Genomic DNA, 15,394 nt, shown 5'->3' with positions numbered 1-15,394 from the left:
ACAGAATACCGAGAGGTCGAGATACCATTGGTGGAGAAGATATTTCCACTAGTAGGAGAGAGACTAGGGCCCGTGGGCACAGCCTCTGAGTGAAAGGATATCCTTTTAGAACTGAAATTAGGAGGAATTTCTTCAAGCAGAGAATAGTTAATCTATGGAACTCCTTGTTGCACACAGCCATAGAGGCCCTCGTTAAGTGTCTTTAAGACAGAGATAAATAGGTTCTCAATTAATAAGAAGACCAAAGGTTACAGGAGAAGGCAGGAGAATGGGGTTGAGAAACATATCAGCCATGTTTGAATGGATGGGCAGACTTAATGGGCCAAATGGCCTATTTCTCCTCTATATCTTATAGTTGCATGGTCTTACAAAGTCAAATGTAAAATATTTGCATAGTACTTGAAATTTGTCCTCTGCCACTATCTGTTATTCCCCCCTTTAGCTTGCTAATCAACTCCACCCTTCTTTTCATTTGTACTTTGATATTCACATACCACTGCAGTACTTTTGCATAACTTTTTATGCCAGTCTTTTCTCATACACTCTCTTTGTTTCTCTTACTTCCTTTTTCACTTCTCTGAACCTTCTATATTCAGCTCAGTTCTCATTTAATCATCCAGAAGTCTGCCAAGTGCCCTCATTTGTCACTTATTGCTTCATATTGCTCTTCCTTTCATCATCCAGGGAGCACTGGTTTTGTTTGTCCCATCATTTCCTCTTTGTGGGAATGTATCTGAACTATTGCCCATTGGACCATTATAGTTTTGACTGACAATATTTGACTTCAATTTATCGGGATTAATTCCCAGGTGAACATTTTCATCTGATTTAAAGTGGCCCTCCCTAAATCAATTATTTTTACTGTGGGTTGGTCCTTGTTCTTTTCTAGACCAGAAATATTTTGATATAGAAAATTATTCTGAACATGATTTAGAACTCGTTTCTCTCTCTGCCTTTTACGCTATTACTATCCAAGCCTAATGTACTGTAGGATAATATTATCTTTTTAACATCCAAATATTGGGCGGCACGGTGGGCGGCACGGTGGCACAGTGGTTAGCACTGCTGCCTCACAGCGCCAGAGACCTGGGTTCAATTCCCGCCTCAGACTGTGTGGAGTTTGCACGTTCTCCCCGTGTCTGCGTGGGTTTCCTCCGGGTGCTCCGGTTTCCTCCCACAGTCCAAAGATGTGCAGGTTAGGTGAATTGACCATGCTAAATTGCCCCTAGTGTTAGGTAAGGGGTAAATGTAAGGGTATGGGTGGGTTGCGCTTCGGCGGGGCGGTGTGGACTTGTTGGGCCGAAGGGCCTGTTTCCACACTGTAAGTAATCTAAAAAAAAAATTATACAAAATGTGTATATGTTATAACTTGCACAATTTTAAAATATCTTAATAGTATTGCTAACAATTAATGTTTGCTTTTTTCATTCATGGATGTGAGTGCCACTGAGTGGACCATCATGTATTGTCCATCCCTTATTGCACAGAGAGCAGTTAAGAGTCTGTGGGTCATATTGCTGTGGGTCTGGAGTCACATGTAGGTCAGACTAGATGAGAGTGGCAGATTTCTTTCCCTGAAGGACATTAGTGAGCCAGATGGGTTTTTCTCCCTTGACAATCAGCAATGGTTTCATGGTCATCAGTGGACTCTTAGTTCCAGATTATTATTAAATTCAAATTGCATCATCTGTCATGGCAGGATTCAAACTCAGGTCCCCAGAACATGACCTGGGTCTCTGGATTAATAGTTCAGAGATAATATCAATAGGCTATCACTGATATGATGATGTGCTTGTTTATTTGAGTAGTGTCACATAATGTCAGGAGAGATAGGTGATAGATTGAGTTTGCAAGTTGTCTTTCTCCCCCCTTAAAAATAATTGTGTGTTTGAAGAATGTTCTGAGCCTTGGGGCAGCAAGGTACCCAGTGGTTAGCACTGCTGCCTCACAGTGCTAGGGACCTGGGTTCAATTCCCACCTCGGGCGACTGTCTGTGTGGAGTTTGCACATTCTCCCCCTGTCTGAGTGGGTGTGCTCTGGTTTCCTCCCACATTCCAAAGATGTGCAGGTCAGGTACCTTGTGAATTAACTCCACAGAGGCTAGCATCCCATCGCCATGTCACTCTTTATTTACACATGGGAAGTCCTTGATACTCATCCGACTTCCTAAGAGCCAGCTGTCAGAGTGAACAGAACGTCTGACATTTCTGATTATATCTGTCAGCCAGAGCTCCATGATTGGACCAGGTTAGCAGCCCCAATCAGGGAATTCATATTCTATGAGGTCCACCTGGCTGACCTCATTACAATCACTACACTATGCCACCATGATTACTACCTATTTGTTACCATGCATTGGAGGCAACATGTAACAGGATCTGCTACCATTACTCAATTTATCCTGTTAATCCAGGCTTTTCCTGAACACTTATCTGCATCTGTTGGCGTCCAGCACTCCTGAGCCCTAACTGCTCAGAAACTGCCACAACAACGACATCTTTCAGATCGAGTCCATCTTGGAGCTAAAGCTGACTGCCCAGCATCCTTCACCTTTGACTGCCTCCACCCAGCTGACTAAAAGTGATTCTAATACTTGTACCACTGACCCTCAAATGCTCAATGACCCTTGAACAATTTGGAACAACAGATCAAAAACCTCGCAGCAAGCCATGTACCTTGTTCCTAGGTAGGATTGAATGGGGCAGGCATTGGAACACTTTGCTCCCTATATACTAGGGTTCTCCAACTAGCGTCCTTCGCATAGCTGCCAGCCAGAATACACACTGGGATACAGATAAATGGGCTTTATCACACATACTGAGTGGCACACCTACAGGATTGAGTGGAATTTTATCAATAGTTTCAAGAGACCCTAACTAAAGAATTCAGCCTGATCCTATACGGGGATGACCAGTCAAAATTAGACCTTGAGTGTCAACTAGGTTTTCAATCAAGACAGCTATTCTACCTCAGTCAATTCCAATCTTGAACCTGTGTCATATTATGGCTACAGTCAAACCTGACTAACGTCCCTTCCTTTTAGGAAACGATAATTATAATATCTCACTACCCATTAATATGGGCATCAGCTGGTTCAGCGAAAGAGCACTAATGGAACTTGGGACACCCCTTCTCTTTTGAGATGAGATTTGTTCACCTGGACCTGTATTCATTCAAGTTAAGAAAGATGAGAGGGAATCTGACTGAAAATTGTAAAATTCTAACAGTGCTGGACAGATAGATGCAGGGAGAATGTTTTCCATGATTAGGGTGTGCAGAATCAGGGGACACAGTCTCAGTATACAGGATAGACCATTGAAAATCAAGATGAAAAAAGTGTGGTGAATCTGTGAAATGCCTCACTGAAGGCTGTGGTGTCCAAATCACTAAACACAATCGAGAAAGAGATAAACACATTGTTAGATTTTAAAGACGTCAAGGGCTAAGGGGAGAAAGCAGTAATATACATAAGAGAAAGAGGATCAGCCATGATCATATTGAATGGCTGAGCAGGCTCAAGTTGCCATTTGATCCACTCCTGCTTTTAGTTTCTATGTTTCTTGACTTGTTCATGTCCACAAAGAGAAACACTTACAAAACAGTTGAAACATATCCTTTTCTTACAGTAATTTAGACCGTTTAGAATGGAGAAAAGGAGAAACGTCTTCAGCCAGAGAGTGGTGAATCGATTCAATTCACTGCCACAGAAGGCTGTAGAGGCCAGGTCATTGAGCGTATTTAAGACTGAGATAGATAGGTTCTTGAGTATCAAGGGGATCAAGTGTTATAGGGAGAAAGTGGGAGAATGGGGTTGAGAAAGTTATCAGCTATGATAGAATGGTGGAGCAGACTCAATGGACTGAATGGCCTAATTTCTGCTCCTATGTTTTACAGTCTTCTGATTAAGTTAATTAGGATTTAACAAATTCTAAGCCCTGATTCTTTGACTTTTTAAATATCACTCTTTTTGCACTGTAAACTCCAGTTATGAAGGGAAGTGAAGGGAAGGGAAGGTTGTTAATATTCTCACATTAACTTGTAGCTATATTGTATATTCACTAAACTAATAGCAGACTACCTGATAATGGCCGCTTCCGCTCTAATCGCATCCAATTCAAGTCCTTATAAACACAAAGAGAGAAAGTGAGGGCTGCAGATGCTGGAGGTCAGAGCTGATAAACACAAAGCAAACTGAAAAACAACTTTATCATGAGGAAGCAAGCTGGTCATGGCAGAGCTGCTTGTAGGTGTTAGGATTTCTTAGCACTCTGAATGACTGCAGGGTAAAAGTCATGAATTTGCAGCTTTAATTTCATGGCAGAGAATTGACTCTATGAAGCAGCTCATCGTGTGGCCCCTTTAAGAGCTTGCATATATTTGTGAAATTTCATTTCTCCACATGGAGAAATCCATCCACTTGCTCACCAACCAGCTAGATCTTGTCATTTAGATAAAACTACATCTGCAAACCGCGCATTCTAAAATTGAAAGGCAAGATACTCAGGTTACAACCCCCCATCTCCAGTTTATGACAGTTCTATCACTCCTCAATGATACTCAATGACAGCCTTAGAATCACAGCCAGTTTCTATTATTCTATATGCTAATATCCCCCGCGAAGGTGTCTTAAAGAAATGAAATCACAAGGATGCTTCACTTTTATATTCCACAGCTCAAAAACAATTGTTCCCACTTCTTCTGTTGACTGGCAGCTCACACAGTGAGTTTACAGGCTGAAGTGCCCCGTGGGTGAGATTCATACACCTACATTATTACTGAAAGGGAAAGAACAGCACATCACTTACATCTCTCACCATGATTACCAGATGCAAAAATAAGTATCTTCGACTCAATATCTGGAAAAAAAAGAAGCCAAGATTCAGGCTGTTGTGATTGGAATACCTGACAAGCACCCAATAACAACTGATGGGATTGGGGTATTCAATTCCTGACAAAAATAAAAATTCTAACCCATAAAAGAAGCAGAATATATGTAAAATATAAGAAACGTGACCAAGCAATCATTCACAATGACAAGTTATTAGCACTGTAATAACAGGTGCACATTCCATCTGCTGCCAGGGAAAAGCACAGGTATGGTACAGATCTGAATGCTTACTGCATTTCAGGTTCTGTTTTCAATAAATCCTGATTAAAATAACACCACAGTGGAATTCCTTGGTTACTTTTCACTTGTACTTGAAGTCACAGAAAATATTTCCATACATCTATAGAAGCCTCTCCGTCCAAAAATAATAGTTTCATTTTAAAAATGCATAAATAGATGTGTATCTTAAACCTTCTAAAAAGATGAGCCAATGTTCAGAAGTAGAGCATGACTAAAGAGCACAGGCTGATATCAGCTCATGCTGTAGGTTACTTACAGACCAGACATCCTTGAGACTAACCTCAATCTCTTCCACAGGTCATATATAGACAGAGTGGGATAGTGAGCAATACTTAAGGTCCAGATCTGCTATCTGAACTTGAATGATGGAGGACAAATTCCAGGACATGTTTATTGTCACCCGGCAGCCCACTCTCCAACACACTGCGAGCCATTTTCAATCCTAATATAATTCATTTGCTGACTTCCATTGTGAAGTGACTGATAAAGCCTTCACTTCAGGCCCTGCTGGTCACTTTTCTCAAGGAGACTCCGAAGGATGTTCGGACAAAAATAAATGTGACTAGATGTCAGTCTGGACCCTTGGAAAATTCCCCATCTTCAGTCTACAGCACTTTACTAATAAACCCAAAGAGAGATTACACTGGACAGCGGCAGTAATTTATAACCCAAGAGGTGAACTTTTTACCTGAACATATGAACAAAAGTGGTGAAGAAAAGCTGACTGCTCTGTTATGTGAATAATCTGCAGTATTGTCCTTTGAATTGGAATTTTCGTCCAGGGCTGCTATTAAGCATCTTTCAGAGGCTGCACCACAATTTTTGCATCAATGATACTTTGCGCATGTGTAACAGCTAAACATGCAATAATGAAACAAACTCCTGCAAACTGCAAAATTTCTGGTGCAAATGTGTCCTTTCCATTTTTTTCCTCTCCTTTCCAACCTTTCAAGGGTAGTTCATCTATCAGGTCAGTCTACAAAGCTGCTGGTGTACTGAGCCTGTTCCCGTCAGAAAATTTCCTGACACTCCAGAAGAAGCATTTGTTGCTCCTGGCATGTGCACTGAAACCGAAGTACTTTCCAATGCTCTTTCTTTTCATTGAGGAATGCAACACTCAATGTGATCAAGGCTTCAGCATTTAAGGGGTTAAAGCTGAAAGGATTCAGCAATTGTTCCCACGTTTCTTCTCTTTCAAGAGATATCCCATCTCCTGCTAAAGTAAAAGCAACTCTTTAAGGCTGGCACTATCATTTAAAACCCATTATATATTTTTTTAAAAACCACACAATATTAAGAATCCAATGTTTATTCCAAGAATAAATTAAGAAATGTTGCGATATTTTCACTTATTAATGTATGAAAAGTCATTATGTCTGGCAGCTGTTTTACAAAAGTAAAAGGGTAATGTGATTCCTTAAATATTTGCTGATATTTGTGTGACCTTTTCCTAGTTGGCTCGGTGGATGATAATCCGTTTGGTAATGAGTCTGTGTTATCTGTGCTGATGGACTGTGTTGAATGCAGCCAGCAGATGATCACTCAGATCAACCCCTCGGGTTTTGTTATTTGTTAAATCAGCCCCACTGATGATGAAACGCTGTTTCAGGCAAACACTGAGCTTACCATGTCATTAATGGGAATGCATAAGAAAAAAAAATGCAGAAATAGTGAGGTTTGTTGATATTAGAATTCAAGGTTTTGCCTCATCTGCTGTGTGCTGATGGACCAATCTTACCACTAGACCTTTATTGTTTAGTTGGTTTAAGTATTGTAAATTTTTTGAATATAATACTTTCTTTTAGTCATCAATAATCTGCACACAAACTTGGTCTAAAGTGGCAGGATGAATAGAAATGAGACACTGTACTTCAGAAAATAAAGGTGATGACTGTAGCTAGTTTCAAAACAACAGCTCTCCCACTGAAAATACTCCAAGGACACAAGCTGGCCTTTTAGCCGGCATACCTGTGTGAATGAGCTCTCAAGTTAGTCCCACTCCTTTGTTCTTTTCTCCATAGTCCTGCACATTTCTAATTTTCAAATATATTCAATTATCTTTTGAAAGCTATTATTGATCTGCTTCCATCAGTCTTTCAGGAATGCATTCCAGATCATTGCAACTCATTGGGTAAATGAGAGTTCTCCTCTTAAAGAAGAAATTCAGTTCAACTGTTAGTGGGAATATGATTCGAGGGGGGGCGAGTTCAGAGAAAGGGATGGAATTTAGAATGTATCAGAAGGAACGTATCAGCATGATGTCCTTCATAATCAACCATTTCGGAGTTTAACGATGATATTGACATTTTCTGATCAGGTCTTTGCCCTCCCATTGATGAACAAATGTGAAGCCATTTCACCAACACATTCTGATTCTTCTCTTCCCTCCTGTCCTTTAGGAAGCCGTTTAATACCTGACTCAGTTTGATGTGGAGGAGCCAGTGTTGGACTGGGGTAGACAAAGTTAAAAATCACACAATACCAGATTATAATCCAACAGGTTTATTTGGAAGTACAGTAGCGCCTTGATTTACGAACTTAATCCGTTCTGGGACACGGTTCGCGAACCGAAAAGTTCGCGAACTGAATCAATTTTCCCATTGTTCGGATATTTCCAGAGTCTTTTCTCTTTTTTGTCTCTTGGAGGTTGGTGATGCCACAAGAAAACGATCCAGAGAAACTTGTTTTTTTTCTTTGTTGCAGAATTTTCTGAAAATGAGACATCACATTGTCATTTAAAATGTTCACTGCTCTGTTGGTCACAGTTTTGTTAGGGTGATGCCTGCACTTCACTCTATTTGCTATAAATGTCTTTGATTTGAACACTTGATACATCTTCCCTCTCTTCTTCATCCTCTCCAGAATGCTCCTACTGCATAACCTTCACCTGCTCCTGTTTCAATTCAACAAGATCTTCTGTGCTGAGTTCTTGATGTGGTCCTCCATCAGCTCCGCCACATCATCCTCATCAACCTCCAAGCCCAAATTTTGGCCCAGGGTCACAATCTCGTTCACTACATTTACTGATGTCTCCTCCTTTAAACCCGCGGAGTCTCTCTCAGGTTCACAATCTGGCCAAAGATTCCTCCAGGCCGACTGCAATGTACAGAAAGAGACCTCGTTCCATGCCTTATCAATAAGGCTTATGCAGTGGAGGATATTGAAGTGGTCCTTCCAGTACTGATCAAGGGTCAAATCTGTGTCATTGGTGACCTGGAAACACCTGGCGAACAGAGCCTTCATATATAATTTTTTGAAATTTGCAATGACATTCTGGTCCATGGGTTGGATGAGAGGAGTGGTGTTGGGAGGAAGGAACTTTACTTTTATGAAGTCGTATTCAATGTCCAAGTCTTCTTCCAAATTTGGAGGATGGGCAGGAGCATTGTCCATTACTAGAAGACACTTAAGTGGCAAATTATTTGTTTCAAGATATTCCTTGACAGCTGGTGCAAAGACTTCCGTCAAGCATTCCTTAAAAATCATTTGCGTGACCCAAGCCTTGCTATTCGCCCTCCACATTTCCGGAAGTTTAGCCTTCAACACATTATTGCGTTTAAAAGCGTGAGGATTTTCAGAGTGGTAGGCTAATAGAGGCTTAATCTTACAATCCCCACTTGCATTCGCGCACAATAAAAGCGTTAACCTGTCCTTCATTGGTTTGTGGTCCGGTAGTGCCTTCTCCTCTTGGGTTATGTAGGTCCTTTTGGGCATTTTTTTCCAGAAAAGTCCAGTTTCATCACAGTTAAAAACTTGATGTGAGACATAACCTTCATCTTTGACAAACTTATTGAATTCCTTCACAAAGTCCTCCGCTGCCATTTTGTCCGAACTAGCTGCTTCTCCATGCCTTATTACACTATGGATTCCAGTTCGTCGACGAAATTTATCAAACCAGCCTCTGCTGGCTTTAGATTCTTCAACACGAGCAGTACTTGTACTCGGCGGTGTTGCCAACAAATCACGGTGTATGTGTAGAGCCTTCTCGCAGATTATAGTCTCGTTAACACTATCTCCAGCAAGCTCTTTTTGATTTATCCAAACTAATAATAATTTTTCAACCTCATCTAACAATTTAGGCTGCTTCGTTAAAATAATCACTCCTTTAGCCACATCAGCTGCCTTTTGTGCCTCTTTGTTCTTTAGGATGATACAGATAGTCGATTTCGCCATGTTGTACTGTATAGCGAGATCAGATACGCGTGAACCATTCTCATGTTTATCTATTATTTCCTTCTTCGTTTCTACAGTAATACATTTAACACCACTAACACTACCACTATTCACTTTCTTGGGAGCCATAATGAGGGCTAATTTAATGCAAAAAACAAAAAAAAGTGTAAGAATGCTTGGACGTTGGATGTTCACAGCACGCACACCAAAGACAAACTGAATGAGATCACGCGGGGCCCGAGAGCTTTTGCGTTCAGAGCGCGCATAGAATAACAGAACAATGACAATGAAACCACAGGCTTTTTGCATCCGTACCTTTGTTCGTACTTGAATTTCGTACATACTCTGAAGCAAAATTTTACTTACAATCCTGTTCGTAAACCGATTTGTTCGTGAACGGGGTCATTCGTATGGCGAGGCGCTACTGTACGAGCTTTCAGCGCGCTGCTCCTTCATCAAGTAGCTGTGGAGCAGGATCATGATGCAACTCTAATGATAGACTGACCAAACAAAGATCCCAAAAGGGTTTGTTCAATATATCATTTCAGTTGCATGTCACTGTAATCTTTTGCTATAAATTCTGTGTCTTATGATCCTGCTCCCCAACTACCTGATGAAGGAGCAGCTCTCCGAAAGCTAGTACTTTCAAATAAACCTATTGGTCGATAATCTGGTGTTGTGTGATTTTTAACTTGGAATCAGTTTGGTCACTTCTTCCATTGTCTCCTTCTTTGGCTCAATGTCTGTTTCCTTTGTTATAACGTTTTGAAGTGTCTTAAGACTTCTTCTTACTTTTAAGGTAAACTGCAGATGTGATTGTTGTCAGATAGATAAGAGAACATTTAAAAATAGTGACACAGCCATGAAGAACAGTGGAGAAAGATCTTACCAGAAATGCCCACAACTACAATCAGAAAGGGGAGAGACATTTATGCTCCAAGAGGTTAACTAGTTCTGCCATGATCCCTTTGTCATTCAATAACATGAAAATGGCTGCATCAGCTTTCCTATCTTTTTCTGTTTCAAAGCAAGATCAAAAATCACATGCAATGTGATAAAAATTCTTGCCTTGTCCTTTTCACAAGTCAGAAATAGATCCTAGTCATATTCTTAAGGACAGCACATGTCTAAGCATAAAATTAACATGACCCAACTCAAAAAGCATCAATCTGCAATGAAGATATGCATCTGCACCTTTGCAAACGGTCTCGCTTTCCTGTGTGAACACAATACAGGAACTGTCCAGCTCACAGGAAATCAGATCACCAACTAAATATATGTACAATGTCCTTTAATTGTTACTCCTCTTAGAATGACTTAGCAATTGCCAATATTCCTGTGAGAGCCACAATGTAAGTTTACACAGAAAAACTGGTCTTTGTTTAAAATGCAAACAAGTTGCCCTTAGTCTTGCTCGAGTTGGTTAATGAATGTATTTTTTTTAAAAAGACATAATAGCAGGTGCCAGATTTAGAGGGAGAAATTTCAGAATCATATCCCACAGAGTCACCAGGTGGTCAGAGGCTGTGACTTCTGAGTCAGCAAATTTATTGTGAAACTGCTGATGTCATGAGGTATAATGGTACATTTTCTGCCCACAAAATAACTTCCTCTTGTCCCAGTTTTGCATCAAGCTCTTTGGATTAGAATTATGAAGGTAAACTACTGGGGTCTTTCAATGTTGGTGTGCAAAACATGGCACTGAGTGGGGTTATGTATGTAAATGCGTGAGTATGTGTACAGCATGTCCACGCACATGATTATAAAATACCCTGGGTTTTATTCAGTATTATTTACACTGATAATTAGCTAGTTTCAACAGATTAAACCCTAATCTAGATCTTAATAACCTTGAAACCAAGGTTGATTGTTGTAAAAACCCATCTTGTTTACTAATGTCATTTAGGAAAGGGTCACTGCTGTCCTTCCTTGCTCTGGTCTACATGTGACTCCAGACCCACTGAAATGTAACTGATTCATTACTGCCCTCTGAAAATGGCCCGGCAAGCCACTCAGATCAAGGTTATATAGAGATGGCAGCAAATGGCAGTGATACCCATATCTCATAAAAGAATAAAGAAAATAATTTTTGATGTATAACAACTTTTATTGGGATAATATTCATTTATATGCATGGCACCTGGACTATTAGTAACAAGCATTGAAAATCATTTCTCATTTTGAAATGAGCCATGGAATGATGAAGCTTTCAAATCTCACTGAAAAGTAAGAATCCCTTTAAAAAAAAAATCTCCCCTTGTGATATGTTTTCCTTACAGAAAAATATTTAGTTTTTTAAGGCATCAGGGAACACTATAGAGGTAAGTAACATATTTAAGGGGTTCAAATGACAAGAGAAAAGGTAGCTTGGTTTAAAAATTGACATCAATGCCTCAAGAGACTATGGCAGACATTCCATTTCATCTCATTTTATTTAAAGATACATTTAGTGATATTTCCTGACAAAATCTTATGACTGTTGAGTGCGCTGTACAGGCTCATTTTGGGATTTTTAAGACATCTTTCAATGAAATTTTCACAATAGACCTTGTTACAAAAGTAGCAACTGAGGATTTGAAGCAAAATAATGCGTCCTCCTCTAAGTTACAGTACTATGTGTTTAAGGCATTTTATTATGTGTCACTCTCAAACTGCATGAAGCCAAAATGTTCAGAGCTATATAATGTCCAAATTTCAGGCGCCCAGAACACAACACAGCAGGCTGTAATCAGCCATAACATGGTTAAGAGTACAATCCTTTGGGAATTTCCTTGGAAGCTTCGGGTTGGGAATTACTCAAGAGACAACACAGTTGACCCCTAACTATTTCAGGAACCTTCATGGCAAGATTTAGAGACTGGGCTCTCTTTTCACATCATTCTTGCACTGAATAAGCTCGAGAAAGAGGATCATGGAAATATCCTCACGTTTATCATCCTAGGCACACAGTTGCCAGAATGAGGTAAAATGAATGTCAACTATTACAACCACAATCTGCTCCATTTAAGATGGAGGAAGACTGAAGGTGGGGAGAAAAAGAGACCAATAAAAATGCTTTTGCAGTTGCAAAGTAGTTTTATTTCAACGCAAGTAACTGGGGGAGTGTTTCAGAAGAGAAAAACATTGTTCACTATTCCTTTTAAATCAACCTCTTGCAGACAGCAAAATAAATCTGAACAAAGGTGCCAATATTTTACATTTATGAAAACATACACTACTCAAGTCTATCAATCTCTTCCCTCAATACCAGGTGATTAGAAATCATGTTTATTGCACGAATACTTAAACGCAATTCAAACATGGTGAAGAATGTTGCATCTTGCAGTTTAACAGTGTGGTTTGTTTTATTCACATTTACCCAATGGTTGTGCACTACAACAGTTGACGTTGGTCTATGGTGTAAGGAAAGGAAAGTTAGGTCAGTACTGAAGGGTTAACGGGAGCCCACAGCGCACCATTATAGTTCAAGCATATAAAAGGTCGATTTTATAATGCATACTGTGGCAGCTCTCTTCAATTTCATTATTCTAATTGCTGTCGATTTTGAATCAATCACAGACAATGCGTAAGCATTTCAGAATGAAACTTTTCAGTCTGCGACCTAAGAATTCTTTTGTGAAGGTATGTCTTCTATGCTTACATCATATAATTTTCCAAAAGAAGATGAATCAGAGTATATTATTCTTTAGCTTTTGGTTGTGAATAGAAAAGAGTATGTTCTGTGATTCAATTTGAGCTTGGCATTGTAATTTCCCAACTGAGTTCTGGGTGTGTCCCATTAGGAAACCCCTTATCACAGTAAATAGGATTCTGAGAAAACAAAGCAGCTTAATCCATACCTAATTGGATGAAATCATTATGCACTTTCCATCCATTGCCTGACTCTTTCAAGTTCCTAGCTCCTCAGGGATACAGAACACCACTGAACAGGAATGATTGCATTTCCTCTGGGAGATGTTCTACTCCCCTATTGTTAAGCACACAAATAATCTAGTGAAGAGAGCCTCCTTAATTAGCAGCAAGAGGTATCATAAACCAGATTTTCTTTGCACGATTTAAGTTTGGTAATGCAAGGATACCTTCCAAAAGGTCATTAAGAAAATTGGTCTTCCACAAAGAACCTTACTTAATATCTTCAACTTGACAGAGCCCTTTTAATTTATTGACACAGGGTAAATCTCTCAGGATCAAGGAGCTAATTTTGGATCATTTTACCACATCTTACCTCTGTATGCAATTTATTTAATACTCTCTCTTCATGAAGCGAAGGATTGATTTTTAAAAAATATGAAATATTCAATAGCCTCTAGAAATTGTAAATATAATTTTTGGTATGAAATATTTAATGAGCCATTTGTAAAAGTAATTGCACTATCTGCATCTTCTATCTTTCAAGCCTTTGAGGATGATCAAGATAGACTGACTGCTCTTACAGCAGGTAATAATGACACAATTTCTTCACTGTACTTTTCCTGTGAAATGTGTAGCCAGGATGGTGAGTGTGCGGTGTCTATTCATAACATAAGTCCTTGAAGAAGCTCCAATAATTACAGTGAATATACCAACAGAATCTCAACAATTTCAATGCAAGGGGCCTAACAAGGAAGGCAGATGAACTCAGGGCATGGTTAGGAACATGGAACTGGGATATCGTAGCAATTATGGAAACATGGCTCAGGGATGGGCAGGACTGGCAGCTTAATGTTCCAGGATACAAATGCTACAGGAAGGATAGAAAGGGAGGCAAGAGAGGAAGGGGAGTGGCATTTTTGATAAGGGATAGCATTACAGCTGGGCTGAGGGAGGATATTCCTGGAAATACATCCAGGGAAGTTATTTGAAAACTTTCTGATTCAGTATGTGGATGTACCTACTAGAGAAGGTGCAAAACCTGACCTACTCTTGGGAAATAAGGCAGGGCAGGTGACTGAGGTGTCAGTGGAGGAGCACTTTGGGGCCAGCGACCATAATTCTATTCGTTTTAAAATAGTGATGGAAAAGGATAGACCAGATCTAAAAGTTGAAGTTCTAAATTGGAGAAAGGCCAAGTTTGAGAGTATTAGGCAAGAACTTTCGAAAGGTGATTGGAGGCAGATGTTCGCAGATAAAGGGATGGCTGAAAAATGGGAAGCCTTCATAAATAAGATAACAAGAATCCAGAGAAAGTATATTCCTGTCAGGGTGAAAGAGAAGGCTGGTAGGTATAGGGAATGCTGGATGACTAAAGAAATTGAGGATTTGATTTAGAAAAAGAAGGAAGCATATGTCAGGTATAGACAGGATAGATCGAGTGAATCCTTAGAACAGTATAAAGGAAGTAGGAGTTTACTTAAGAGGGAAATCAGGAGGGCAAAACGGTGACATGAGATAGCTTTGGCAAATAGAATTAAGGAGAATTCAAAGGGTTTTTACAAATATATTAAGGACAAAAGGGTAACTAGGGAAAGTATAGGGCCCTTCAAAGATCAGCAAGGCAGCCTTTGTGTGGAGCCACAGAAAATGGGGGAGATACTAAATGAATATTTTGCATCAGTACTTATTGTGGAAAAGAATATGGAAGATATAGACTGTAGGGAAATAGACGGTGCCATCTTGCAAAATGTCCAGATTACATAGGAGGTAGTGCTGGATGTCTTGAAATGCATAAAGGTGGATAAATCCCCAGGACCTGATCAGGTGTACCCGAGAACTCTGTGGGAAGCTAGAAAAGTGATTGCTGGGCCTCTTGCTGAGATATTTGTATCATCGATAGTTACAGGTGAGGTGCCGGAAGACTGGATGTTGGCAAATGTGGTGCCACTGTTTAAGAAGGGCAGTAAAGACAAGCCAGGGAACTATAGACCGGTGAGCCTGACCTCAGTGGTGGGCAATTGTTGGAGGGAATCCTGAGGGACAGGATGTACATGTATTTGGAAAGGCAAGGACTGATTCGCTTTGTGCGTGGGAAATAATGTCTCACAAACTTGATTGAGTTTTTTGAAGAAGTAACAAAGAAGATTGATGAGGGCAGAGCAGTAGATGTGATCTATATGGACTTCAGTAGGGCGTTCGACAAGGTTCCCCATGGGAGACTGATTAGCAAGATTATATCTC

At 40.0% G+C, this 15,394-nt stretch overlaps 1 protein-coding gene across 1 annotated transcript; it reads right to left on the bottom strand.

Moving 5' to 3' along the window:
- Positions 1–8,026: 8,026 nt before the first annotated feature.
- On the bottom strand, positions 8,027–9,430 carry LOC122564609 (tigger transposable element-derived protein 1-like). Its single transcript, XM_043719698.1, has one exon. It carries the CDS (start codon positions 9,428–9,430, stop codon positions 8,027–8,029), a length of 1,404 nt encoding a protein of 467 aa, XP_043575633.1.
- Between the last annotated feature and the right edge of the window lie 5,964 nt (positions 9,431–15,394).

Source organism: Chiloscyllium plagiosum, chromosome 30 (genome assembly GCF_004010195.1).
Source record: "Chiloscyllium plagiosum isolate BGI_BamShark_2017 chromosome 30, ASM401019v2, whole genome shotgun sequence".
NCBI classification, from domain to species: domain Eukaryota; kingdom Metazoa; phylum Chordata; class Chondrichthyes; order Orectolobiformes; family Hemiscylliidae; genus Chiloscyllium; species Chiloscyllium plagiosum.
The sequence above is the reverse complement of the archived record's forward strand: the minus strand, read 5'-3'. Positions and strand labels throughout refer to the sequence as shown.